Source organism: Lycium barbarum, chromosome 5, assembly GCF_019175385.1.
Source record: "Lycium barbarum isolate Lr01 chromosome 5, ASM1917538v2, whole genome shotgun sequence".
In the NCBI taxonomy this organism is placed as follows: Eukaryota; Viridiplantae; Streptophyta; class Magnoliopsida; order Solanales; family Solanaceae; genus Lycium; species Lycium barbarum.
This window is the reverse complement of record NC_083341.1, coordinates 7,188,291-7,215,129: the sequence shown is the minus strand read 5'-3', so window position 1 is coordinate 7,215,129 and position 26,839 is coordinate 7,188,291. Positions and strand designations below refer to the sequence as shown.

At 35.0% G+C, this 26,839-nt stretch overlaps 3 protein-coding genes across 3 annotated transcripts; 2 read left to right on the top strand and 1 right to left on the bottom strand.

The window, feature by feature from the left end:
* Positions 1-2,630: 2,630 nt before the first annotated feature.
* Positions 2,631-6,859, bottom strand: LOC132640301 (hydroxyethylthiazole kinase). Its single transcript, XM_060356825.1, has 3 exons — positions 6,020-6,859; positions 4,821-4,991; positions 2,631-3,170 (listed from the first exon to the last, which is right to left on the bottom strand). The coding sequence occupies exons 1-3, from the start codon at positions 6,311-6,313 to the stop codon at positions 2,781-2,783; spliced, it is 855 nt and encodes a 284-aa protein (XP_060212808.1). The 5' UTR covers positions 6,314-6,859; the 3' UTR covers positions 2,631-2,780.
* Positions 6,860-7,872: 1,013 nt separating this feature from the next.
* LOC132640299 (beta-glucuronosyltransferase GlcAT14B-like) lies at positions 7,873-15,988 on the top strand. The gene is made up of 5 exons (XM_060356823.1): positions 7,873-8,438; positions 8,597-8,724; positions 10,243-10,318; positions 10,435-10,550; positions 15,245-15,988. The coding sequence occupies exons 1-5, from the start codon at positions 7,987-7,989 to the stop codon at positions 15,766-15,768; spliced, it is 1,296 nt and encodes a 431-aa protein (XP_060212806.1). The 5' UTR covers positions 7,873-7,986; the 3' UTR covers positions 15,769-15,988.
* A 7,886-nt stretch (positions 15,989-23,874) lies between these two features.
* On the top strand, positions 23,875-26,428 carry LOC132640298 (GATA transcription factor 1-like). The gene is made up of 2 exons (XM_060356822.1): positions 23,875-24,182; positions 25,587-26,428. Exons 1-2 carry the CDS (start codon positions 24,024-24,026, stop codon positions 26,166-26,168), a joined length of 741 nt encoding a protein of 246 aa, XP_060212805.1. The 5' UTR covers positions 23,875-24,023; the 3' UTR covers positions 26,169-26,428.
* Positions 26,429-26,839: the final 411 nt, after the last annotated feature.

Below are 26,839 nucleotides of genomic sequence, written 5' to 3'. Positions count from 1 at the left end.
CATCTGAATTCCAAAAAAATTTCTATGCTGTGTATAAAAAAATTTCAAAAGTACTGCTAATCTTAGAGAATTTGTTATACAGGTACCAATTGGACGAATAATTGGCATAAAATGGCCGTATCAATGTGATAGTGGTATACCTTTCTATAAATGGGGATGCACATTTTATTGCCATGAAATTGTCAACCCGTGAAATTAAATATTTGGTGAATGTGCATTTTGTTTTGAGGAATTTCGATTTGGGAAGGGACAAGCGTGAAATTAGTAGTTGAATATAGAATAATCACTTTTTTTGATGCTTTTAGTTTGTTTGGTAGGATTTGGCTATTCGTTATCAATTTTTTTGATCTATAGTTGCTACGCATAATATTCAGCAGCTAAAATCCTAGTACTAGTTATTGGTCCACTACTACATAATAGTAAATCAGACAGCAGCTATTTGAAAATAAGTGGGCTATTCCATTCTCTAAAGTGAAAAATTGAAACTGAGAAGTCATAATAGGAAAATGAAAAGTGAGATCTAAGATGGATTAGAAATAACAAGTGGCCGGTCCAGCATTCTCTGACCTTTTATTGGACCTTTCCATGCATAATTTATAATTTCCCTTTCCATTAATGATGTGCAGAACCAAAATGAAGTCGATAGGGGTAGCAAGTCAAGACAAAACCCCCACCTCAACCAAAAGCCTTTCTTAATTATTATAACGAATTAAAAAAAAAAAAAAAGACCTGTAAAAATTTACTATACTGCAAACAAAAGATTCCATTAAGAACTCTGTATACAAAGGAGCATATACAATTTTGTAAGATTATTTGTACCTACAACACTCGAAAGGAAACTCCAACAACCTCACAACATTTAAATCCCATGTCAACTCCATTTTTCTTCCATTTGTGATCACTTCTCTTTATAAAGTGCATCCCATTGTCAACTCAAAAAAACATCTTCATACAATAACCCACAACCACAAAGAAGAAAAATCTCAATGTTTAGGCAATCATTTCCACAGTTCTATTTGCAGCCATCAACCTTGCAGTCTTTGTGACCGCAGTTGATCCTGAAACACTTGAAGAATCAATCCTGGAATTATACATGCATGATATTCTCGGAGGCAGCAACCCAACAGCCAGGCCAATCACGAGACCTCTTGGTTTCGTACCTCTATAGGATGGTGTAGCCATTCCCAATGGAGCTACTCCAACAGACGATAGGAACGCTGTTCTTCTAGGAACATTAGCAGGCACATCATTTGCTGGAGACAGCAATACCCAAACTGTGACTACTCCATTAGGCCCCTGATGGCCTAGGACTTGGCTTGGAACAATCAGTGTATATATATATATATATATATACATATATTTTTTTTTTTTTTTATGTACGTGGTGTCCGGGCCAGCTTGCGCCACCTCGACTAATTCCACAGGATACCTACGACTTCCCACCAACAACAGGTACTAGGTAACTTTGTCCACCTAAGCTTAAACAGATGGGAAGAAATCACCTAGTGTTTTTGTCTCCGCTATTATTGATGATATCTTGACCTCTTCCTCGGAGTTGGGCGCTCAAAACATTGGCAAAGCTTAAGCAGTCTACATTGCAAGCTCTGCAGATGGGAGTATTCAGATGATGGCGTTCACAGCCATGATGGAAGGAGGGGAATTCGGTGAGAGCTTCAACTTATTTGGGGTGTTTAGGATAGGAAGCACCATGGTGCGGCTTTCAGTCACTGGAGACACTGGCAAGTTTAAGAATGTGTGCGGCTTTGCAGATATTCGTAACCTCATACTAGCTGGTCAGCATGTCAAAAATGGTGCAGAGACGCTGCTTAGGATCACTGTTTATTTTTCTTAATGAAGTTTCTCTGTGTATCTTTAAGAAAATCAAGAAATTGTGGATTGACTTTGGGTTAAATTTAATTAACTTGATTGTCTTTCAAGTTTCTCTCATTCTGGCAGAAAATATAGCCAGATATTTATGTCTTCAGAAGCAATCTTTATGAATCTGAAGTTATGGTTTTTCTTTTTTCTGTCTTTTCATTGCTTCTTCTTGTAACAGAGACTTATCTTCTCTTTTGTGCTCTTCTCCATTCAGGTCTTTCTTTTTGCTCCCACCAAGACATAGGACACTAAACCTAATTTTGTTCCCCAACACCAAAAAATGGCACAGAATAGCTCACAAGTTTGAGAAGGTTCCATCATACCCTAATTCTATGGGCCAAGTAGTGCTGTGCCTAGGTTTCATACTTTGGAGATTCTTTTTTTGATAACCGTGGTGTCGAGGCCAGCTTGTGCCCACCTCGACTAATTCCACAGATTACCTGCATAAGGGTGAATCTCAACAAAATTTCTGCTTATGACACAGATATGACACCAATGATGATGCTTGGTCACAATTTTTGACCTCCAAAATGAAGGCAAACAGAGCTACCAAACTCTAGAAATCTCCTTATACCGTATAATTTCCCCTCGACAAATGCCTCTTTTGTCTTTTATGAAATCTACAGCATACAAGTGGGAGAAGCAGGATACTGAGCTAAAAATGTTACGTCTGATTAAGCGTTTAAAGCCACAGTGGTAATCCATAATCTAAAACAAGTTTCTAGAGGAATGAAAAAATGATTATCAGTCAGATACTTAAAAACGCATGTTTTTATTACGGGTTAAAGTATGTAAAAAATCTAACAAGTAAAAACATGAAGGGACTATTCGACATATACTTGATGCTACAAAACTTCACATTTGGTCTAATAGACAATGACACATTCATTTCTCCTCTAAGCATTAGAAGTGGCTGATTCTTACTCGACCAAGTGCAGTAGCTTCATCAAGTCCATATAACGAATCAATCAATTGTGTCCGCAGTGAAGCTGGACCTTTAGCCATGTCCATCCCTATCTCACTGGCGACACCAAAGATAGCCAATGCAGAAGCTGTCGCTTCAACTGCATGAGATGGATCAACTGCGACAAAGGCAGTAATGAGAGCAGAGACGGAACATCCAGATGCAGTAATTTTTTGCAACATAGGCACCCCATTATGCACACAGACGACCCTATCACCATCGGTGATAAAATCAACAGCTCCAGAAACAGCAACTACACTACCAAGTTGTTGAGCAAGGGATTTTGCGGCTTCAACAGCATCGCTTGAACCGTGTACACTATCCACACCCTTAAATCAGTCAAATGGAAACAGATGAGACATTATGTGCACAATAATTAAATTTAGTGGCTTAATAAGAAACAGAATAGGAATGCGAAAATTGTAATACAGTAACGACTCGGTTCTCAAAAACAAAACTTGGCTTATAAGAAAATTTTCACTTGGAGCACACAATTCTATATAAGATACAAAGAGGTTAAAGGGTAAAGAACAACAGAATCACGTGTATATCACTTTGATGTTTATGGCCACTGGTAGCAGAATTTGTCCTGAAAGTAGACAAATAGATCAAATCACATGAATATTTCATCAGATTACTTGCTCTTTCATTTAGCGATCTCATTCTCTGTACATTACCGTCCATAATTAGTCATATAAGTATATCTTAAAATCGTTAAACCATCTACAGATTAACCTTCTTTTTCTTTTTTTTTCCTTTCCTAACCCATATGTTGAACTTAGGTTCTTAACCAGTTTTAGGAATTTTTGCTGCTACCAATCCGCCTATACCATTATTAGGTAGAAATGCCCCACTTCACAAATTTTCTGATTATAGCATAAGAAATACTATAAGGAATATGAAGAGGAATATGAAGAGGAGTTAACTTTGCAAAAATGAGAGAAGATCCTTCTCGTCCTCCCATTCTTACATCAGCATGTTAAAGACAGGGTATATTGTAGGTCTTACATAAAGGAGAGATCAAGAATCAGGAGACCTGATATTACCAAAACTTGCATAAAAATGCAGCGTTTTGGTAAAAACTAAGCATTTCCCCCAAAAAAAATAAAAATAAATGACTGCCAAATAAAGGATCCATTTTGGCTTGATTGTCATCTAAGAGAGAAAATCATTAGGAAATTCAAATAAAAATATAAGAAGTACTATATCTCAGTCCCAATCCTTTAGTGTTCGGCTATATAAATCTTACAAGAGTACTATCTATTTCGCTCCATTTGGCTAGTTTCACAATAGTTCAGTCTTCTCTACATGTTCTACTCACATCCAAGTCTCAGATTGAAAAACCTCCTAGCAAACACTGGACATAATGTAAGCATACCAACAAAGATAAAATTGACTCTAAAAACTTACATGCATCATGTAGTTTTATTAATAAAGTACCAAAATGGTACAAAGCAGTACATGATTAAGCATCCCCAAACCAGACAAATTCTACATATTCCCACCAAACAGATTCAAGAAATCCATGTATTGATCCATATTCTCTATTGTGTTAGTATTACACCAGAAATATAAATTATGCAAACATTTGTTCTTCACTACATATATGTGACATTTCTTCCCTTCAAAACAGGCACAGTTTCTTTCCAACCATATAGTCCAGAATATGCAAATGGGAATGGTCTTCCATAGTTGTTTCATCTTACAATATTTTTTAGTTTGTTTCAAAAAGAATGTTTCTTTCCTAATTTGACAACTCTTTAATTTCAACATCCCACCTGGCATGTTTGAGACCACTAGATTAAAGGGCATTTTAATCCATTATACATCATATTTATTTTAAGACCACAAGATTTAAAAAACTTCTTTACCTTATTAAACCTCTGCCCAGTCAAACTAACACAAACAAATTGAAATAGATGGAGCATATATTATGCCAAAACAGCTTTGCACAAACTAATGCACATATATTTTCTTACCTTAGAATTTGAGTCAACAGAACCCTTAAAAAGAGCAAGAATCTCAGACCCATTGCCTCTAACAACACTAGGCCTTAAAGCAAGTAGGTCCAAACACGCATTTAACCGGAAACTTGATCCACCAGCAGCAACAGGATCAAGCACCCAAGGCTTCTTAAACTGGTTAGCAACCTGCACAGACACGGAGTCAGGATTTCAGCTTTATAGATTCTGTATTTTAGAACGACAACTTCAAGTATTAATAACTGAGTTCTAAACTTAATATTTGTATATCAGGGGTCCTTCGGTATGCTGGACAGGATATCCCATGGGTTTATTTTATCCCCAGCTTCTATATGGGATAGTAATCCAACCATTTTAGTACAAATGGTGGGATAAAATAATCTCGGGACTAATTAAACTCCCTCCTCCCAATTTAAGTGTCTTACTTTCCTTTTTGGTCTGTCCCAAAAAGAGTGCCTCTTTCTATATTTAGTAAGTTAGATAATTCAAACATCAAGATTATAACCACGAGATTCAAAGAACATTTTAGTACATTAAACACATCTTTAATTTAGAACCACAAGATTCAAAAGTCTCTCTTTATTTCTTAAAGAGTCAAACTAAGACACTTAAATTGGGACGCATGGAGTACTCATTACCAAACGTGGGATAAAATAATCCCGCATCCTTCCCAATTTATGTCATATAGTTTGACTAGGCACGAAGTTTAAGAAAGAAATCAAGAGTTTTAAAATTTGTGGTTTAAAACAAGCCGTGACTTGAATTATTTTTAAATATAGGAATGTATCATTCTTTTTGGGACAAATTAAAAAGCAAAGTGTATCAGATAAATTGAGACAGATGGAGTACCCATTACCAAACATAAAATAATCCTGCATCTTATCCGGAGATTACTATCCTTATCACACCAACCAAACGACCCCTAAAAAAATTTCTGAACAAAAGCTATTGGGTTCGGCCGAACCCGTATGCGGGCTTCTGCTTCTTGTTCCACTTACTCCCTCAGTTCCTTATTACTTGTCCACTTTTATTTTTTTAAAAGTCAAACTATATAAATTTTGATCAACATTTAGAGATATATTTTTTTGCCATATCTAAATTATAATTTTAAAATATTAAATTGATCTAATCCAATTTAGCTCTAAAGATTAGTCAACTTGACTCTAGAGAAGCGAAACATGACAACTAATATGTACCTGTGCAGCCAACATCATAGCAGGTAACCAGTCAGGTGTGAGTGTTCCAGCATTTATACAAACTCCAAGGGTTTTTGGTGTAAATTCAGGGATTTCATCAATGGAGTGTATCATTGCTGGTGATGCACCTGCTGATAAAAGAGTGTTTGCCATAAAATCCATTGAAACAAAGTTTGTTATGCATTGAATTAATGGTGAGTTTTGACGAACTAATTGTAAATTAGTCCATGCTTGTTGAGGCCACTCTAATAAAGGAGTTTCTTTAATTATGTTGGTAATTTTGTTTTCTTCCATGGATGTTTTTGCTATTTTTTTTCTGAAAGAGTTTTGATTGAATGGGTGTGCTGATAATTTACCTTTAGATTTTAGACTTTTTAGTCACGGAAATTCCACGCTATTTTTAATTGCAGAAAACTTTGTGAACTTTTACTGGAAAATGGGAAAACAGGCAATTTCAACAAAATTAATTTTCAAAGTTTTACTAAAAAGGAAAAAGAATAGAGTATTTTTTAAAAGGAAAAGGGTCAAAAATACCCCTCTAAAAATACATGAAATGTGTGTGTAAATACATGAAAGATTATTATTTTTAATTTTTTTTTTAGGCTCATCTTCTTCATTTTTTCACCCAGCCATGATCCATCACCAATGCTGCCATTGCCGCCGCTGCTCGTTGCTGTAAAACACACCAATCACACTTTTTAACTCAGTCTAATGCCGTTGATGTCTCCCACTAAAATCGAATAAGAAACTTTGAATTCGGGTGTCAAAAATATTTCTGATGAAGCTCCATTTTTATGCCCAAGCTGGTTCTGTCCGAATATGTTAATATATCTATGTAATCTAATAATAATAGATCACCAAAGTTGAAAGGATCAAAACAAAACAAAAGAACTGCGGGGACGGCAGTTCTGTGGCAGGGGAAGGGTTTGTTGGGTGGGTAGGGGCTTTTTTCAAGAATATGTTTTTTATTTTTTATTATTATTAAATTATATTTTTTAATTAGTAATTAAATATATTTTAAATAGTTTTTATTTTTCTCTTCTTATAATTAATTTTTTGATAATATTTTTGACCCAAATGCCCCACGTCATTATTTAATTCGTCAATTGTCATATTATTCGCGAGTGTAGCACACACAATTTTATATTTTTGAATGATTGGCAAAAAAGTATTCAATAGGTACAAATTCAAAGTGGCTTATCAATTTGAAACAAACGTCAGTTTAGGTAGCCATGACAAATATGTGAATAAGTTTAGAGGGGCTATCTATGATTTTTGTCTAAAATAAACTAATTTTAAAATTTTAGCCGACGACCCTATTAGTCTTTTTCCCTAAGCTTTTCTTTGGGGAGCACCGTTCTAAAGATTCTTGTATACGTGCCCTCATTAACTAAAAATTGAAATACCAACATGGATCAGCCGTACTGATTACTGACAAACAAGGGGAAAAGGTCAAAAATACCCTCTATTTTAAAAAAAGAATTAAAAATATCTTCTATTATAAATTTGAATAAAAAATATTCTTCCGTCATTAAAGTTTTCAAATATACTCATATCTTAATAAAAATTATCTAAAATAACCCGATTTTATTTTTAAATTCACTCCATTTAAATCCGATTTAACTAAATAAAAAACTCATAGATTATCCGCTCCTGTGCCTAGTTACTCCAAGTGTAGGACTTGGAACAAGTTGATCGTATATGTGTTTTTTATGTAGTTGGATCGAATTTAAATATGAAATCAGGTTATTTTAGGTGATTTGTGAATTTTTGTTAAGATCCCATTTGAAAACATTATTAATTATTTACCCAAATTTATAAAAACAAGGATATTTTTAGCCATTTGTCAGAATCGATGGGCAGTTTTGACCCCTTTCCCAACAAACAAACAAACCAATGAAACAAAGAATCTTAAAGTACAAAAACAAAAAACACTTGCCACACTTCCACCATCACCAGGCAACAAAATGCACCTTCAACCACCAACAACCACCCCTTCTGCCACCACAACCACCACCACCAACAACAACAACACTTGCCGCATCACTTTTTCAACACCATTTATCCTCCTTACAACCATCATATTCTCACTTCTCCTTATACTTTCCCTTTCTTTTTCCTCCCCCACCCCTCCTCCACCCCACTCCCACCCTCACCCTTCCCTTTTCCCCACTTTCCACAACTACCCAAATGACCAAAATACCCCTTCCATCGCTTACCTCATTTCCGGATCCTCAAAGGACTCTTCAAGAATACTCCGTTTACTCTTGTCCATTTACCATCCAAGAAATCAGTATTTAGTTCATCTTGATAGAAAAGCTACTCCAAGAGAACGTGATGATCTGGCGCGTGCTGTACAATCTGTGCCTGTTTTTAAGGCTGCCCAAAATGTTAATGTTGTGGGAAAAGCGGATTTCAGGTAGATTTTTCTTGTTTTTACTCCTTCCGTTTCAAAATGTTTGTCTGGTTTTTGACTTACACGAAGTTTAAGAAAGTAAAAGAAAGACTTTTGAATATTGTTGTCTTTAAATTAAAGATGTGTGGAATGTTAATGTTGTCCGGAAAAGCGGATTTCAGGTATTCAATTGGGAGTTGTGGATTGTCTGCTACACTACATGGTGCTTCTATTCTTTTGAGGATTTCGAGTTCTTGGGATTGGTTTGTTAATCTATTGGCTGATGATTATCCACTTGTTACTCAAGATGGTATGAAATTTAAAAAAAAATAAAATTTTTAGCTTTTACTGCTTTCGTTTCAATTTATTTGTCTGTTTGATTAGGCAAGGAGTTTAAAAAAGTAAAGAAGATTTTTGAATCTGTCTTAAATTTAAAGATGTGTAATGTACCATAACACCCACACCCTTAAATGTTGTGGTTTTAAACATGTCATGTGTGATGTTGAAATTAAAGAGTTTCCAAATTAGGAAAAAGATATTCTTTTCTGAAAAAGACTAAAAAGAGAAGTTAGACAAACAAATTAAAACACAGGGGGTAACTGTTTTTGTTTCGGATTTCTTTTGCTAGCTATTTTTTGGGCTTTTTGAGTGACAAATTCCATGTTTTCGTGAGTTAGGATCTCAATTGAAATATTACTAAGAGCCTGTTTGGATGGGCTTAAAAAAAAGCAGCTTATAAGCTGAAAACTAACTTATAAGCTGCTTTAGATAAACTAAGCCAAACGGGCCCAATTATTTTTTTGGGCTTATTTTAAGCACAAAATGGCTTTAAGCTAGCCAGCTAAACACTAGAAAAAGCTGAAAACAGCTTATAAGCTGTTTTCAGCAACTTATAAGCCAATCCAAACAGGCTCTAAGATAGGTTTATGTGACAAGTCTAAAACTATGTGAAGGCGAGTTATCTTTAGAATGACCTTGGTAGACATAGTTATCTGGTACCTGTGCTGGTGGGAGCTGGCAAACTGGCCTGGAGATCACGGTTATCCAAAATATAGTTATCTTAAAATGCTCTTGGTGGACATAGTTACCCGATATCTATGTTGGTTTGCAGTTACCTGGTGGAGGTAGTTGAGGTGTCCGCAAGCTGGCCGGATACCACGGTAATCAAAAGAAAAAGTTATCTTTACAATGACCATTGATCACCTTTTGTTGTGAAGAGATTATTCGTACACTTGATGCAATTTGTTTCTTGGAGAAGTTTGTTAGAGATTGTAAAAGAAGTTCATTGATATTGGTAACTTCTTTTGTTCTTTATAACCGTGATGTCCGGGCCAGCTTGCGCGCATATGGACTGATTCCATGAGGTACCAGCTACCTCCCACCAGCAACAAGTACCAAGTAACTCTGACCACCAAAGATTATGACAGATGGGAAGAAATCACCTAGTTTTTTTATCTCTGCTTGGATTTGAACCTGAGACCTCATGGTTCTTAACCCACTTCATTGACCACTAGGCCACACCCTTGAGTGCATTGGTACCTTCTTTATATGAAAATGTTCATTGGTATATGGGTTGGCTTATGTTAGAGTTTAGATCAACGAAGCTGTGTAGTCATTGAACGAAAATGATATCTCCTTATACCAAGCTATATCTTTGGTGATGAGTGATAACTGATTTGCAAATTCTTGTCATTGAACTGTGCCATTGATATGTTTGGATTCGTTGCGCTACATAATCAATAAATAATTTCATTGAACTCATTTCTCCGCTTACCTTGCTTTCTCTTTGGTGATGAGTCATGTGGTGCAAATTCTTCTTGATTTTCAGATCTTCTACACATTTTATCATATCTACCCAAGGATCTTAATTTTGTCAACCACTCGAGCTACATTGGTTGGAGAGAGTATGATCATATCCTTCTCATGTTATATGTTTCCGTATGTACTACTAAAGGATATGAAAACGTGGATAGCATGTGCTTCTAGAGTTTAATAATATTGCTATTTTGGATGGGTGTAGGTCAAAGAAATTGAAACCAATAGTAGTGGATCCAGGGCTCTATCTTGCAGAGGAAAGTGAAGTATATTATGCCACTCAAAAACGGGAACTGCCAGATGCTTATCGATTATTCACAGGTGAGGATGCTGACTATTGTTTTATCTGCATCAATAGGTATTGCATGTGTGAATAATGCTTGTGCTCTTTTGGACTTGGAAAAGGCTTATGATCATCTCAGCTGAGAACAAGCAACCTTTTTTAAAGAGAAAAGGTTACTTGATTCCATTCCTTTATCAGTCTTATAACACTCCGACGTAAGGAAAGCTGTCTTTCTCCGGAATTTCTGCTGTCATGTATCAGGCAGTGAACACTTTTGCGTTTCTCTAAATCCAAAATCACCAAGAAGTCTCCAATGAAATGAATAGATAGATAGCAGAATCCTCATAGAGCTATAACTTTTAGAACTATTTGAGCAAAAGAAAAAGGCATAAAATAGGGCTTTTTCATTTTTGGCCCATCGGCCGAAATTAATTACGGGCGATAGCCAAAATATACAAAACCTATACACTGCTTATGTATATTATATGTACATTTATACTTAATATACAAACCTATACATTTTGCTGGCTATTATCTTTTTAAGTGGTCCAAAAATGTAATTATCCCCATAAAATATCCCTAAATCTCCAGGAACTCTCTCTATAACTTCATGCAGAAATGCAATGCAAAAATAGGTGGATTTGATTCTGCCACTTTTCCTACAATATCGAAATTAGGTTTAACTTTGGATTCAGCAACTTCTGTACACTATGGATCTGCAAAAGATCATTCATGTTAAATCACACGGGTCTATCATTTAGGTCTTTACAGTTTTAAGTGGAACCATAGTTTTCTGGATAGGAGAATAAGGGAAAGGGTGTAGGAACTGTTTAGAATTACTATTTTACTTTGGAACAATTTCTTGGAAGTTCTCGGAGGTGTTATTGATACTTTAAAACAAGGAAACATGTGTGGGTGGTGTATTATACATAGACAACTCCTAAACTTGTCTGAATTTTTCACCTAGACACCTTATCTAAGGCCTAAGGGTTTAACCTATTGAACACCTGATGTTAGCTAAAAAGAACGTATTAGACACAAACTGCTGACATGGCCGTGTGCGTGTTTCACACCTCCTTTGAGAGAATGAAAAGACGTGTTTTCGTTTTTTACCCTTTTTTAGCCACCACCTCTATTAGGGGGTGGACGTCGTTTTTTTGATTTTTTGGTTTGTCATTTTAGAAACCAAAACCGAAACGTAGTATTAACTTCAGTTTGGTTCGATGTTTTTCATGTTCAGTTAGGTTTTTTTGGGTTTTGGGCCTGTCAGATTGGGCTTCTTTTGCAGGCCAAAAAAGAGTCTCTAATTTAGCACCTCTACCAGATTCCCATCATCTTTTCTAGATATTCACACGTTTAGTGTTGATTTTTTTTATGAAGAATATTTACTTGCATTTGACTTTAAAATGATGTCCCACTAAAATGGAAGGTGCTTTTTGATTCAACTTGGACTAATTGACCTGCTTAAGCCTGATATTGTTACAGAACTTCCTGTGAATTCTTAAAAATATAAGAGCATTAAAATTATATCCACTATGTAGCTTTGTATCATGTCCATTTTCCTCTCTGAATGTGACCTTCCAATTCTTTATAGAAATTTTCAGCTTGTTAAACCTGGTAAACAAAAGATCGGTTATTTTAATTAGAAATTTTCACCCTGTTACAATGATATTGATGTACGCGAAAACCATGTGGAGAGAATTTACAGTTTCTATGTAAGGTATGGATATATGATATAAGCTCAATGACTCACTGACGGAAGAAGACAATCAGATTCGAACGAATTAGTTTGAAAATGGAAGAAAAACGAGGACATCCTGAACTCTTTTTTTCGGAGATAACTCTACGTTGGAGGTTTGGAGACAGACCCTGGAGTCTAAAGGGTTCAAGTTGAGTAGGACCAAGACAAAATACTTGGAGTGCAAGTTCAACAGCGAATCACAAGAGGTTGACATGGAAGTGAGGCTTGATACCCAGGCCATTCAAAAGAAAGAAAGTTTCAAGTATGTCGGGTCAATTATTCAAGGAAATGGAGAGATTGACGATGATGTCTCACATCGTATTGGTGCGGGGTGAATGAAATGGAGGCTTGCATCCGGAATCTTGTGTGACAAGAAAGTACCACCAAAACTTAAAGGCCAGTTTTACAAAGCGGTGGTTAGACCAACTATGCTGTATGGAGCGAAGTGTTGGTCAGTCAAAAACTCTCACGTACAGAAGAAGAAGGTTGTGGAGATGTGGATGTTGCGATGGATGTGTGGACATACTAGGAGAGATAGGATAAGAAATGAAGACATCCGGGACAAGGTGGGAGTGGCCTCTGTGGAGGATAAGATGCGGGAAGCGAGATTGAGATGGTTCGGGCATGTGCAAAGGAGATGGGCGGAGAATCCAGTACGGAAGTGTGAGAGGCTGGCTATGGACGGTTTTAGAAGAGGTGGTAGGCTGAAGAAGTATTGGGGAGAGGTGATTAGACAAGTCCGACTTACCCGAGGACATGACCTTCCATAGGAGATTATGGAGGTCACGTATTAGGGTACAGGGTTAGTTAGTAGTTGAGTGTTTTTCTACTTATCCTTTCATAATGGTAGTTGTAGTATTACTCTTGTAGGCCCTTGTGTTTGATAGTAGCTTGCCATGTCTTGTTATACTGCTTTGGATTGCTTGTTCTTTTTTACTACGTCGTCATATTATCTTGATTTATTACTGCTTATTGTTACTGATATTGAAGGGGAGTCTTGGCGTAACTGGTAAAGTTGTTGCCATGTGACCAGGAGGTCACGGGTTCGAGCCGTGGAAACAACCTCTTGCAGAAATGCAAGGTAAGGCTGCGTACAATAGACCCTTGTGGTCCGGCCCTTCCCCGGATCCCGCGCATAGCAGGAGCTTAGTGCACCGGGCTGTCTTTTTTTATTGTTACTGATACTTTTTCATCTCTCCTTGAGCCGCGGGTCTATCGGAAACAACCTCCCTACCCGTCAAAAGGTAGGGCCATAGGGGTAAAGTCTGCGTACACTTTACCCTCCCTAGACCCCACTGGGTGGGATTTTACTGGGTATGTTGTTGTTGTTGTAGTAGTAGTTTTAGAAGATGGAAGAAAAACACGAGAAATAAGCAAAAGGAAAACAAGAGAAAAATGATAGAAAAAGGAGACAAAAAAAAAATACCTATAAAAAAAGGAAGACAAAAACCACTGGAAGTCCATATAACTTACTAATCAGAACTGAACGGGTTAGAAAGATGAGAAGGCAATTAGTTTGAAGCAAGGAGAACGATCTGCACAAGGTTTTCAGATCCATAATCCATTCATTTATCAGTCTTATAACATTCAAGAAGCAAGGAGAACCATCTTTCTTCATATGGTTTACCCTTGCATATCAGGCTCTGAAAGCTTTTGCATTTCTCTCCAGCCAAAATCGCCAAAAGGTCTCTAATGAAGAAAATACAATTTAGAACCCTCATAGAGCCGTAACCATAGTTGAAGTACTTGATTAGATGAAGCAGGCATAAAAAGATCCCTAAGCCTCTAGGAAGCATCTCCACGACCCGATACAGAAATACAATGCAATTTAGGTGTCCTTGATTGTTGCCTCTTTACTTTCGTATATTGGAGAGTTAGTTTTACTTTGAATATATTAACTTATTCAGTCTGCTGATCTGTAGCAGATCATTCATATTAAGTGTTACAAGAGTTTGTTACTTGAGTCTTTACCATGCAAAATGATGATTTTTAGTTGAATCCTTGCTTTTGGATGAGTAAATAAGGGAACGGGTGTTTAGGGATGGCATTGAAATGCATCTTGTTTTATTTTATTTTTACTTAGAAACATGCATGGATAAAGTGATGAAGCAGCAGGGATTCGAATTTCCCTGGGGGTAGGGTACTACAGAAGGAAGTTGATCATGGATTACCAATAAGTCTAAAATTGATTTTTCGTGGGTCGATGCCTGGGCGATTAATGGGGACAGTCAGTAATAGATAATTACTAGGGGAAGGAATTTAGTAAAAAATTGCTCTTGGCGTGATCTTTCAGTGAAATTAGTGAAAACATATTTGATAAGTTACTGAAAAGCCCGCTAGGGTGGCTTTGTTGGTTGAGCATGGGGCATCCGTAATGGAGGTCTCAGGGGGGCTGCCTATGATTTGATCACATAGAGTTCAATTCCAGTTCTCGACTTGTGACTAATATGGCATTGGGGTGGACGATCAGGGCATGGTCATAATGGTATTTTATGACATGATCAATAATTGCCTTCTGGGTTGAGTTCGTCGTACGGGGCTTGCGTAGTGCGGGTTATCTTTCCTGTGTGGTTTGCGGCCTATTGCACAGGAGCAAGGTTTACCTTGTGCGCACCCGAAGGTTAGCGGCTGCGGGTTCCCTTGTCATAAAAAAATAAAAAATAAAAAATAAAAAGTTAGCACAACTTAGTTTATTAAGCTGGCATTCTTGTGAAAATAATTCTTTTTGGTTTTGAAGGCTTGATTTGCTTAGAAAAGTGAAGCATCATCATCAATGAGGAACTGTTTTTCCAACCATCCTGATACTTCTTTATAGTCGTTTTTGCATAAGTGGCACTTTTTCCCACGAGATCTTCTCTCTATCTTCCTCTTTATCTGTATTATTTTGTAGAAACTTAGTTAAACAGGACATTTATAACCAGTCAATTTGTCATAGATCACAGGTTTTGCATGAGTTTCATTCTTCTTCCGACTAATGTGTTCTTAATGCAGGGTCATCATCTGCTATTTTGAGTCGGAAGTTTACCGAGTTCTGCATCTTAGGCTCGGATAACCTCCCTAGAACTCTGTTGATGTACTTGTCAAACTCTCCATCCTCGGAATCTGTTTATTTCCCAACCATTTTGTGCAATTCGCAAAAATTCAACGGGACAACAATCAACCACAACATGCATTATGCTTCTTTTAACTCCAGATCACAAGCTCGCCGGCTCAACTCAAGTGACTTCAATGACCTGGTGATGAGTGGAGCAGCATTTGCCTCGCCATTTAAGGCAGACGATCCGGTTCTTGATAAGATCGACCATGAACTTCTCCACCGCAATCGTGACGAACCAGTGCCAGGTGGATGGTGTTTAGGTGACACCGAAACTAACAAATGTTCCGTTTGGGGAGACGCTGAAATCATAAGACCAGGTTCAGGAGCAAAGAGGCTTGAAAAACATTTTCTTGAGCTTTTCACTAATGGATCATATTTGTCTGATCAATGTCAATATGAGAAGAGCTCCTCCAGATGATAACATAGCAAAATAGACAGAAGATATGACACGATTGAGCTACTCGTCGAACCACTTGAAATCTGTAATTTTAATATAAGCTAGTCAATTCTTTCGTTGGAAGCCTATTTTGTAGAAGTCATTTTGAGAGTAAAATTTATATATTGAATTGGGCAAGCCCTGCTGTGGAATCATCTCCCACGGATCCTTACACCTTAATGAAATCGTTTACATTGCAATAGATGATCATTGTGATAATAAAGACTGTTAAAAGCATTTAGCAGAAATGGAGAGTAAGGTTGCGTACAATAGACCCTTGTGGTCTGGCTTGCCCGTGCATAGTAGGAGCTTAGCACTACTAAAATTAGAGGTTTTTCCCACCGGCATTCAGTAGGAAATTTGTGCTATACAACATGATTTTCCCACCTCATTTCCACTGAACAATTTCACTGGAAAAATGCATGGTGGGAAATAGGTTTTCATTGAAATGCTAGGAAATTTCATAAATGTTCGTGTGGAAACTCTACTATTTATGTTTTCCCACAGACATTCATTGAGAAATAGCCACTGATGATTTTTCAGTGGGAAAATAGTGATTTTTTAATAGTGTGGTGCACCAGTCTGCCCCCCCCCCCCCCCCCCCCCCTCTTTTTTTTAGCATTTGATATTGTATATTTATATTAATTTAAAAAAAATGTGAGATTCAAATATAATATTATTTAGATATTATATTCAAGAAATACTGGAGAAAATCTTAATTTACTTGATGTTGTAATTGTTTATTAGATAAAACACACTCCAAAACCTTTGTGGTGGTATTAGATGGTGGCGTTATGTTGTTGGTCAGTATGATGGTTGGCGGTGGATGTGGTTGATGGAGGAGTAAGGTGGTTGACAATGTTTGTTTAATAATTCTCAATGTGATAGTCGTGTTGATGGTGATGGTTGGCAGTAGAGGTGATCGGTAGGGGAGGTGGCTGATATAATATGGAGGTTGTGTGACAAGAGATAGTCCTCGAGGTGTGTCTGGCAATAGTGGTTGGTGGTTACTCATGTTTTAATCTTCTGCTGGCATCTTTGATCTTTGATTTTGAAACTTGTGTGATTAATTAACTTTCTTTTGCTAGCATCTTGACCTTGGAGCTGTTTTAGGTCATACCATCGGTTTAGAAGAATTATGTTAACTCATATAGATCTGCATTTAGTCTATATGACTAAAGATGTTTTTTGACAACCATGTGACACCCATAAGTGGATATTTTGCTCCTAAGAATATATCACTGTTATATGATATCTGATTTAATTGCTATTTACAAGCATCATGAATTCGCAGAATTGCCCTTCTTTTGGGGTGGTCTTTAAATTTTGCCCATCATATTTGAAATCTTTAAGTTTTGCCCTTCGGCTAAACTTGGGTTCCACGTTCGAACCCTCACACAGTCAAAATTTTAAAAAAAATTCGCAAGACAGAGTTTAAATTCGCTATGCCCCCACCGGCATACACTTGTGAAGGAATTACCAAAGTTATGCTGGACCCGGCATACTTATGCCTTATGGGCAGACTTGGCATAAGTATGCCGAGTCCGGCATAACTTTGGTAATTCCTTCACAAGTTTATGCCGGATCCGGCATAAAAGTTTGCCCATTAAAAGTATGCCCCCAACGGCATAAACTTGTTAAGGAATTACCAAACTTATGCCGGTCCCGACATACTTATGCCTTATGGGCAGACTTAGCATAAGTATGCCGGGTCCGGCATAACTTTGGTAATTCCTTCACAAGTTTATGCCTGGTCCGGCATAAAAGTTTGCCCATTAAAAGTATGCCCCCACCGGATGAGGGTACCTAGGAAGAATTTCATTGTCCTCCTTCCAATATTATTACAGAACTAAAAGGCTTCATGGTAAAAACTTTGTGCGTGACCTCTTTCACTCATCGTTATGCAAAAGCTGTCAACAATTATCATAGTGTTAATACTCATGAAAAACTAGGCTTAGATATAATAGAACAAAATCACGACAACTACTCTTTTCTAACACTACCCCATAATATATTAACAAGAGCAGTTATAATATATCCAATACAGGAAATGTAGCAAAGAAAGTCTTAAGCCACATTGACACAAAAACCACTTGAATAGAGCATTTTGATGTCACTAAAAATCTGTAAAAAGTTGACATGAGATCTCAAAATTATGCCGGACCCAGCATAAACTTATGAAGGAATTACCAAAGTTATGCCGGACCCGGCATACTTATGCCAAGTCTGCCCATAAGGCATGAGTATGCCGGGTCCGGCATACACGCGACCCAAACCTTGCCTTGCAGTTTTCTTTTTTAATTTATGCTTGAGCGGGGGTTCGAACTCAGAACCTCATGATTTCTGCGTGAACGTTCAGTGTTGCAATGCGAAGGGCAAAATTAAAGACTAGCAATATGAGGGGCATAATTTAAAGACCACAAATATGAGGGGCAAAATTTAAAGACCACCCGCCAATCCGCGCAAAAAAATTAACTGCAATTTCATATCAAAGCAAAGTTAATCATAAAATAAAAGTTTCAAATTTCACAATATTGGGCCTGCTGGCATGGGCCACCCGCACCTAGTGTTTATTCTAGGGAATTTGGCATGGTATGACACCGTGGGAGACTAATTGGCATAAAAAAAGCCTACGTTTTTTAAAATTGGCATCTGATAACCAAATATACATCTCTATAAAATGTTTGACATTTTCTAGTTAATTCCTTCACCGGAAAAATAGATCATTTTCTCTCTCATCTTTAATGTATTTATCCTTAAATAAGCCTCGTTACACGTTAACCTCTCCATGAAAATCTCTACAGTTATTTATTCTTCCCCCTTAATTGCTATATTCTCCAAAATTTCCAGTGGATTTGATATAGGCTTTGGCGAGTTTTAGTCTTTTAATTTGTTTTATTGAGAAGTACCATATATACTTTCAGATATATATTTTAAAGTATCATGTATAAGTTCTGATATATATTATGAAGTACTATGTATACATTTAGATTTATATTGTGAAAAATACTATGTATACATTCAGATATATATTTTAAAATACCATGTATACATTCAGATATATATATTTTAAAGTACAATGTATACATTAATTATATATTTTAAAGTATCATGTATATTAATACATATGACGTACGATGTATACATTCTCTGATATATATATTTTAAAGTACCATCTATGCATTCTGCTATATATTGTGAAGTACCATGTATAAGTTCTGATATGTATTGTGAAGTACTATGTATACATTGTTATATATATTGTGAATTCATGGAATGTATACAATGTATTAATTTCACACATAAGAAGGTGAACTAACTTTGGATTCTGCCCCTATTATTACGTTATATTAATTTTTAAGAATGCCTAATATAGCGTGAATTTAAGGGGAAAATATTATGCTCGGAGTGATTTTAGGAGAAAGAATATTCCACTTAGCATGATTTTAGGGGTTAGATACCAGATTGGCTACACAATGCCATTATTTTTAGGCCTACTTTTGCTAAATACGTTTTGGGTCAAAAGAATGCCAATTTTATGTATGACTTGTACCTATGTGTCAATTTCCCTTTATTCTATAACACATTGTTGTATTGTTAACCAAGGATAATGGCAAACCAATGGATTAAGAGAGGAACTTGAGAAACAGGAAGTGCCACAAAAAGTAATAAAGGAGGATAATAACGAAGAAGAAAGAGGAACAAGGAGAAGTTCTGTGGGCTGAGTTTATATTTGCACAAATTTCTTAAATGGAGACAATATTGCATCAACACTCTTCAAATGGACATCAGTAAATTTTTTTGTGAATATATGAATAATGTCGCTTTTGGTTGGGCGCGCGCCGGGGTGGGGGTATGGTGTTTGGGATGGTTAATTTTCATAAATCATAGTTCACGGGTAATGAAAACACCTTGATAGTTTTAGTATGAAATTTGCAAAACAATAATAGTTCAAGATCGTTTTCCGCCATTATAAAAATCGCATGGATAACTTACTTTACTTCCACGCGCCTCTAAGTAAGTGCTAGCAAACAATTTGCTATCTGTTAAGTCAAGGGAGCTTTAACCCTTGAAAGCTATAATTTAGAGGGAAGAAAACATGACATAATTTAAGTATGAAATGTTAATAAAACGTAATAGTACTTTAGAGAGGTTTTTAGCAATTAACTCTAGTTATGGGATTCTTATAATTAGAAATGATGTTGAATGTAGCTTTAAAAAATTAAACTGAAATTTATTGAAAATTATAGAAAGACTAAATTTTAACCAACCCCTAACTTTGATAAACCTTTTTGTGAGAAACAAGGAAGATCTCCTCCCTTGACTACATCATTGATTGAGTTAGATGTGTATTTTAATCACAAAGGCAAAGCTACTTTTCTTCCACTTCAATTTAATTAAACAAATTTAGAACACACAACATGACTTTTTCATGTGAGTATCACATGCAAAATGGGAGAGTAGTTGCAAGCATCTAACCACTACACTAATTAATCATAGAAGTTTGGAAACATGGGTGGGTCCTAGCTCATGACAAATTAGCTACAATCAAACTAATTTTAAAAAGCACCGGCAAACAAAATGGGAAAATGCAAATAATATGAAAATTGATTGAAGAAAAAAAAAAAAAAAAGAGGAAAGTCATAGGAATATAAAAACGTTCGACAATAAATTCTACAAGTATTTTAGATTTTCAAAGGCATCACACCCACTATGAAGTTCAATTTAAACATTACACAAATAACTAAGTCACACTAATCAGAAAAAAGTCAAGAGAATCTAGCTAGAAAAGTCGTGTTAAAACAAATATCTACTTATCTCATCTTAAGTAACAAAATTTTAAGGACGAGAGTCAAAATATCTAACATATATATATATATATATATATATATATTAGTACTTTTAAAATAAACTTTACAATTTTAAAAGTAATATGGGGCTTCTTCTTTAGTTGTTAATAATCCATAATATTGAAAAACGTCTGGAATATGAAAAGAGAACATAGAGAATAAGATTGATATCAATTGTTAAACAACTATATTTCTTTTGTCATATTTTTGAAAATGTCGTATTATATATTTAAAAATTACGTAACTATAATTTTCTTATTTTATTCTTAAGAGACACAAGTTTATAATTATAGAAAGTATGTCATATTTAAAAGTTTAAAATTACAAGTTAAATTTTTTTCCATTCTTAAATTTTGCATCTAATGATACGCCGTGATAAATTGAGACAGAAGGGAGTATTTCTTTAGTATTATAAAATGTCAAGAACCATGTAGTTTCAATTTGAATCATTCATCATTTCTTTAAATCTTGTGTTAAGCTTTTGATTACGACTTTTGAACGCTTCATTAAACACACAAAAAAAAAAGGAAAATTAAGTACGTGACATCTACTAAGAGACATTTGAAGAAATCACACAACACAACATTATCGCCGCCACATGCGTTGTCGGAATAGTCAAAGATTTTTCAAGTAAATTAGTATTATATGCTCCGTCTCAATTTAAGTGACGCCTTTAAAATTTTGAGATTTAAATATCTTTATTTGACATAATATTTTATATATATCTATTAAGTATTTTGAATTATTAATTATTATAATTTATAATATTTTTTACGTAATTTTCAAATATGTAAATCTTATTTCACAAAACTCAAAAATTTCATGCTGGAGTTCACGGTTAAAATTAAACTACTCGACTCTCAGATCAGAACTATGCTAGGTAAACAGAAAGTTGAGACAGTGGGAGTAATCAATAACAAACGTGGCACTTTCTTATTGGATGATCGACACATCAATTTGTCGAGTTGCTTAAGCGGCCAGCGCTGGCTAATAATGTAAGATACATGCGTTATGACAATAATGCCCATTAACCTTTTAATTACTATTTAGATTTGTATCCTACTTTAACTTTTCCAAAATGAAACCACATGTGAATATTTATTCGATAATAAAATATAGAGGCAAGTGTATAGTCCTTGTCAAGTTCACGAAATGTTGGGTGTCCTTTCACTAGTTCTGTGTTTGGTCTTGTCGATTTGACACAGACAAATACCTAAATATAATTGATGTCAAAGCGACACGTACCTACTTGTTGAAATAAACAAATGCAGATAATTAGATTTTTTTAAAAAAGAACGAATGTCTTCTTAGCAAGATCTTTGTGGTAAAGAATAAATGTAAATAATCACTTACATATTCAGCTTTGAACTAATTAAACAGAAGTTTGGACATAAATTTGATCAGAACTTGAATTTTTTTGTTTGATATCAAAGTTAAAAAATAATACTCCCTCCGTCCCAAAAAGATTATCTTACTTTTCTTATAAGTTTGTCCCAAATATAATTTACAGTCACACAAATATTTAAGGCTTATTTTAGACCATCTACTTCAAAAGTTTTTCTTTATTTCTTAAACTCCATGCCAGGTCAAACTACGACAATCTTTTTGGGACGGAGGGAGTATTTGGAAGTTAAAATTATGTTTGAACATGTATTTTACTTGAAAAAAAATGAAACTTTTTGAGTGAAAAAAAGATTTTTAACTTGAAAAATAGGTTTCAACTCATCTTCAAAAACTAACCGAAAAATCGCTAATATATAACCAAACCATGTTTTGAAAAAAAGAACAAATTTTTTTTATGTCTCTTGATATTTCGTTCTACTTTCACTTTCATAAAAGGAACTGATTCACGTTTTCTAACTTATAATGCTTAACTTGGTAAAAGATTCTTTTTGGCAATAGAGTCATTTTAATGCATGGCTTAATGGGAATTATGTTTTCACCACAAAGATCATTTTATTTGTTTTACGATTAATACATATATTCAAGATTGGACCTTTAATTTATTCAATTTGATAAATGTTGATGCAAAAACAAATCACACCCAAAAGGCCAAAAGTATCAAACAACCTAGATTTATTTCAGCAAGTCAATATACACAATTATGAGGTAGTATTTATTTTGAGATTATATATCATTATTGTTTATATTGACCGGCTGAAATAATTAATACTGAATCATATCAAGCCAAGCTCACCCAAATTCTTGATTCAAATTTATTTCTTGGTCTAAATTCTTAAATCAACACAATAAATGCAATTTTATTAATACCAATCTCCTCTTAAATATGGATAAGTAATTCTGCTCCATTAATCATGTAACAGATATGCATGGTTTTATAGTCAAAGTAATTTCTTCACTCCCATGCATGTACACCTGAAATTGGCAGCTAAATACATCGAATATATCCTTATAAGGGCATCCGTAATTGGTCAATGTTTCTTGTGAATTTGGAGATAGTTTTCTAAAAAGATATAGTCACAGATAGTAACATTAGGTTAGATAAGTGGGAGCATTCATCATGAATTAACTAATTTTTATGCCACTAATTACAGGCCAAGTACAATTATTTTTCTTTATCTGAACTTGAAATCGGTAACATGAGTAAGCTCAGACTTGTTTTGTGCTATTTCATATATTGTTTCTGTCTAATTTATGTGATATCATTTGATTAGACACGAAATTGAAGGAAAAAAGAAAATCTTTTAAAATTTATGGTTTAAAATAAGCTTTAGATATTTTTGTGGCTATAAATTATCTCGTAAGTTAAATTATTTTTAAATATAAAAAATTAACTTTTTTTCTTACAGACTAAAAAGAAAAGTGTGTCACGTGAACAAAGGTGTCGAGTTTGAATTACAAGAGTGAAAAAAATTCGGATAGAAAATGCTTCCCGTAAAAGGAAAGAAAATAAGAAAAGCAGGCGAAAAATCAACATCCTCTTGTTGCCAACTTGTGCCAATCGCCATCCAATAAGAAACATCGGCCTTTATTGGTAACAACAATAATAATGACTTTATTCTAATAAGAATGTTACATTTATCTATTTAATAATAATTTAATTATAATTTTTTTATTTTATTTTTAATAAAATAATTTATAATTATATAAATATTTAAAGTTCATTTTAAATCATATATTTTAAATTTTTTTAATTTTATGTCAGGTTAAATAGTATCACGTAAATTGAAACGGAAGAAATATTATAATAAGAAGGAGAGAGGAAAGTGACCCTCTCTCTTCCCACTCACCACTATTTCTTCCCAATTTCTCTCCTTGTTCAACAAATTCAAACCAAACTCATAGCCAAAAAAACCAAACACTTGTTCTTGAATTTCTTTCTTCAATTCTATAGAAAAAATTTCTTCCTTTCTTGAAACAAAATTTATGAATATGGAAGGTTTGGACCCAACAACATGTTTCATGGTAGATGATGATATTCTTAATTTCTCTTTGGATGATGAGAAATACCAATCTTCTTCTTCTTCTTTTGAATCGTCAAACACCGTTGGATTTCTCCCTGATGATCATAGCCCTTCATTTCCTGTAAGTCATATTTGATTGATTTTTTAATTTTTTGTTGCTATTTTCCCATAGAATGGCATTTTCGTGAATAAAAGTGAAAAGTGGGGGTAGTTTTGATACCCTTTCTCGACAGATGACTGACAAAAGTGGAGGCGTTCGAGAATACCTTATATGGACTATTTTACCCTTGAAACCCTCAGAATTTTTATTCATGGCACGTTATATGACAGTATTTTTTTCGTTTTAATTTATGTGAACCTATTTTAGATATAAATTTTAAGAATGAAAGAATTTTAACATTTGTAATTTTTAATATTGTATAACATTTTTGTGACTATAAAAAATGTTTATGTAGGATAAATTAATAATTTAAATTAAATTAATTTTGAATTTTCTAAAAACGTTAAATTTTTAAACATAAAAGGGCATACAGTGCACTAAGCTCCCGCTCGAACTAAGCTCTTGCTATACACGAGATTCGGAGAAAGAGCCAAACCACAAGGATTTATTATACGCAGCCTTATTTTGCGTTTCTACAAGATGTTGCTTCCACGACTTGAACCTATTACTCACTCTTTAGATTTTTAAACAAACTTAAAAGGTAATAATTTCACATAAATTGAAACATTTGGCTAAATTCCATTCACAAAAGAAAAAGGAAATTTTTCCATTTCTTCGATAAGAAATGATAGGGGTACTTTGGAAATAAAATATGGGGGTATTTATGGAAATAAAATATGGGGGGTGCTTTTGGAATAAAAAATGGCCGACGTATATTTATGATTGGTGCATTGGATGTCACGATAATATGAGCTGTACGAATATCTACGACTTGTCCGTTTTCCAACTTGCATTATATACATTTAAAAGGACATTTGGTCCACATGCATGCACTAGTTCAGATTGACTTTTTTCTTGTGGAATATTATAACGGATACCTAAATGATTGCCCTCTTAGATATTTTCAAGTTCTGCTATAAATAAAAACAACGAAATTATTATTTAACTCAATTACTGTGGAAAAAGTTATCATCACTCACCTTGTTTAAATTTACAGGACACTCTTTCTGTATTAGTATGTTCCGTCCATCTTCTATATTTAAAAATAATTTAATTTTAAACTTTTCATTTTATTCGTAATAGCACGCTTTTATAGCTAAAAAAATTATTATGGCATGTTTAAACAAGTTTCATAAGCCTTTTCACGAGCCAATTTTCGACGGCACATTCGTCGAAAATTCAGGCTATTTAGTAGTGTTTGTAAACTTCGAGCTAATCAAACAACGCATAAATTGAAAAGTTGAAAAGGAGGGAGTAGTATAGAAAACTTATTATTCCCAAGAAGTGGAAAATCAGAGGCTATTATGAATGTCATTTTGAGTTAAACAAATGGTTGAAGAGTACTAATGGGAATGCATTCTGCAGGATTTTGTAGAGGAAGAATTGGAATGGCTTTCAAATAAAGATGCATTTCCAGCAGTAGAGTTTGACATATTTTCGGATCATGTTCCGAGTGTCATGTTTGATCACCATAGCCCGGTTTCAGTACTGGAAAATAGTAGCAGTAGCAGCACCAGCAACAACAGCAGTTACAATGTAAACGTTAAGGAAAACGCGTTTATGACCGGCTATGGAAGCAGCCTACAAGTTCCTGTTAACTACCCTGTTGGTGCACGGAGCAAGAGAAGGCGAAGAACCACCTTTATTGATTTGCAAATAGAGCATTTATGTGTGTGGAGAAACCAAGTGAAATTCAAGAACACTACTAAAAGAGCTTCTAGCCTTGGTAGGAGGTGCCAGCATTGTGGGGTCGATAAGACCCCACAATGGCGTGCGGGTCCTACAGGGCCTAAGACGCTGTGCAACGCTTGTGGGGTCCGGTATAAGTCCGGAAGGTTGTTGCCCGAGTATCGACCGGCGAATAGTCCTACTTTTTCAGCTGTTTTACATTCAAATTCTCATAGGAAAGTTTTGGAGATGAGAAAGCAGAGGATTGTGGAGTATTAGCAGGATTTTATTCAAGTATGTTTATATATAGGGCAGGATTAATTAGTAGTGAGCCTATAGCATATTTTTTTTATGAGATTTTCTCTTTTAGCACAATTAGTATGGAGTCTAGGTTTGTTGTAGTGGCTAGAAGGTTACTGAACAATATTATTTTGTTTTTATTTTCAGCAAAATCCATTAGGGAATTATCAATTTAACCTGTTCTTATTATGCTTTAGAATTGAATAAAAAAAGAAGTGCTCCTAGCAAGAATTTGATCATGGTACTCTTTCTACCATTAAGTATTTTTTCTTCTTCATTTCCGTCGTTTGGAAGTGATGAAGTTTTGCTCTCATTGTTGCACTTGCATCTTAAGCTGTGAAAGATTCAGACCTGTTTGGCCATAAGGATTTTTCACTTTTTTCGGGAAAACGTTTTCGCTTTATTTGAAAATTAACGTTTGACTTTGAAAGTTTGAAAAACACTAAAAAAAATCTATTTTCACTTGTTTCACTTTCAGTACATTCAAACAACCAAATATTCTTTGTAAAAACTATAACCAAACTAACGGAGATATAGATATTGAAGAGAGAACACTACCGGAGAAGATGACCGGCGTCACCATCGATGAGGTTGCTTAATAGGTAATGTTGAATTTCTTGGTTATGTCGACAAAGTGAAGATAGAGGAAC

What these genes read in the sequence shown, in the direction of transcription:
- LOC132640301 (XM_060356825.1), bottom strand. Translation starts at nt 6,313, where the DNA reads ATGGAAGAAAACAAAATTACCAACATAATTAAAGAAACTCCTTTATTA. An exon ending in CTATGATGTTGGCTGCACAG is followed by an intron (nt 4,992 to 6,019) that starts GTACATATTAGT and finishes GTGTCTGTGCAG; the next exon opens with GTTGCTAACCAGTTTAAGAA. An exon ending in CTGTTGACTCAAATTCTAAG is followed by an intron (nt 3,171 to 4,820) that starts GTAAGAAAATAT and finishes GACTGATTTAAG; the next exon opens with GGTGTGGATAGTGTACACGG.
- LOC132640299 (XM_060356823.1), top strand. Translation starts at nt 7,987, where the DNA reads ATGCACCTTCAACCACCAACAACCACCCCTTCTGCCACCACAACCACC. An exon ending in TCCACTTGTTACTCAAGATG is followed by an intron (nt 8,725 to 10,242) that starts GTATGAAATTTA and finishes CTTGATTTTCAG; the next exon opens with ATCTTCTACACATTTTATCA. An exon ending in AGCTACATTGGTTGGAGAGA is followed by an intron (nt 10,319 to 10,434) that starts GTATGATCATAT and finishes GGATGGGTGTAG; the next exon opens with GTCAAAGAAATTGAAACCAA.
- LOC132640298 (XM_060356822.1), top strand. Translation starts at nt 24,024, where the DNA reads ATGAATATGGAAGGTTTGGACCCAACAACATGTTTCATGGTAGATGAT. An exon ending in ATCATAGCCCTTCATTTCCT is followed by an intron (nt 24,183 to 25,586) that starts GTAAGTCATATT and finishes TGCATTCTGCAG; the next exon opens with GATTTTGTAGAGGAAGAATT.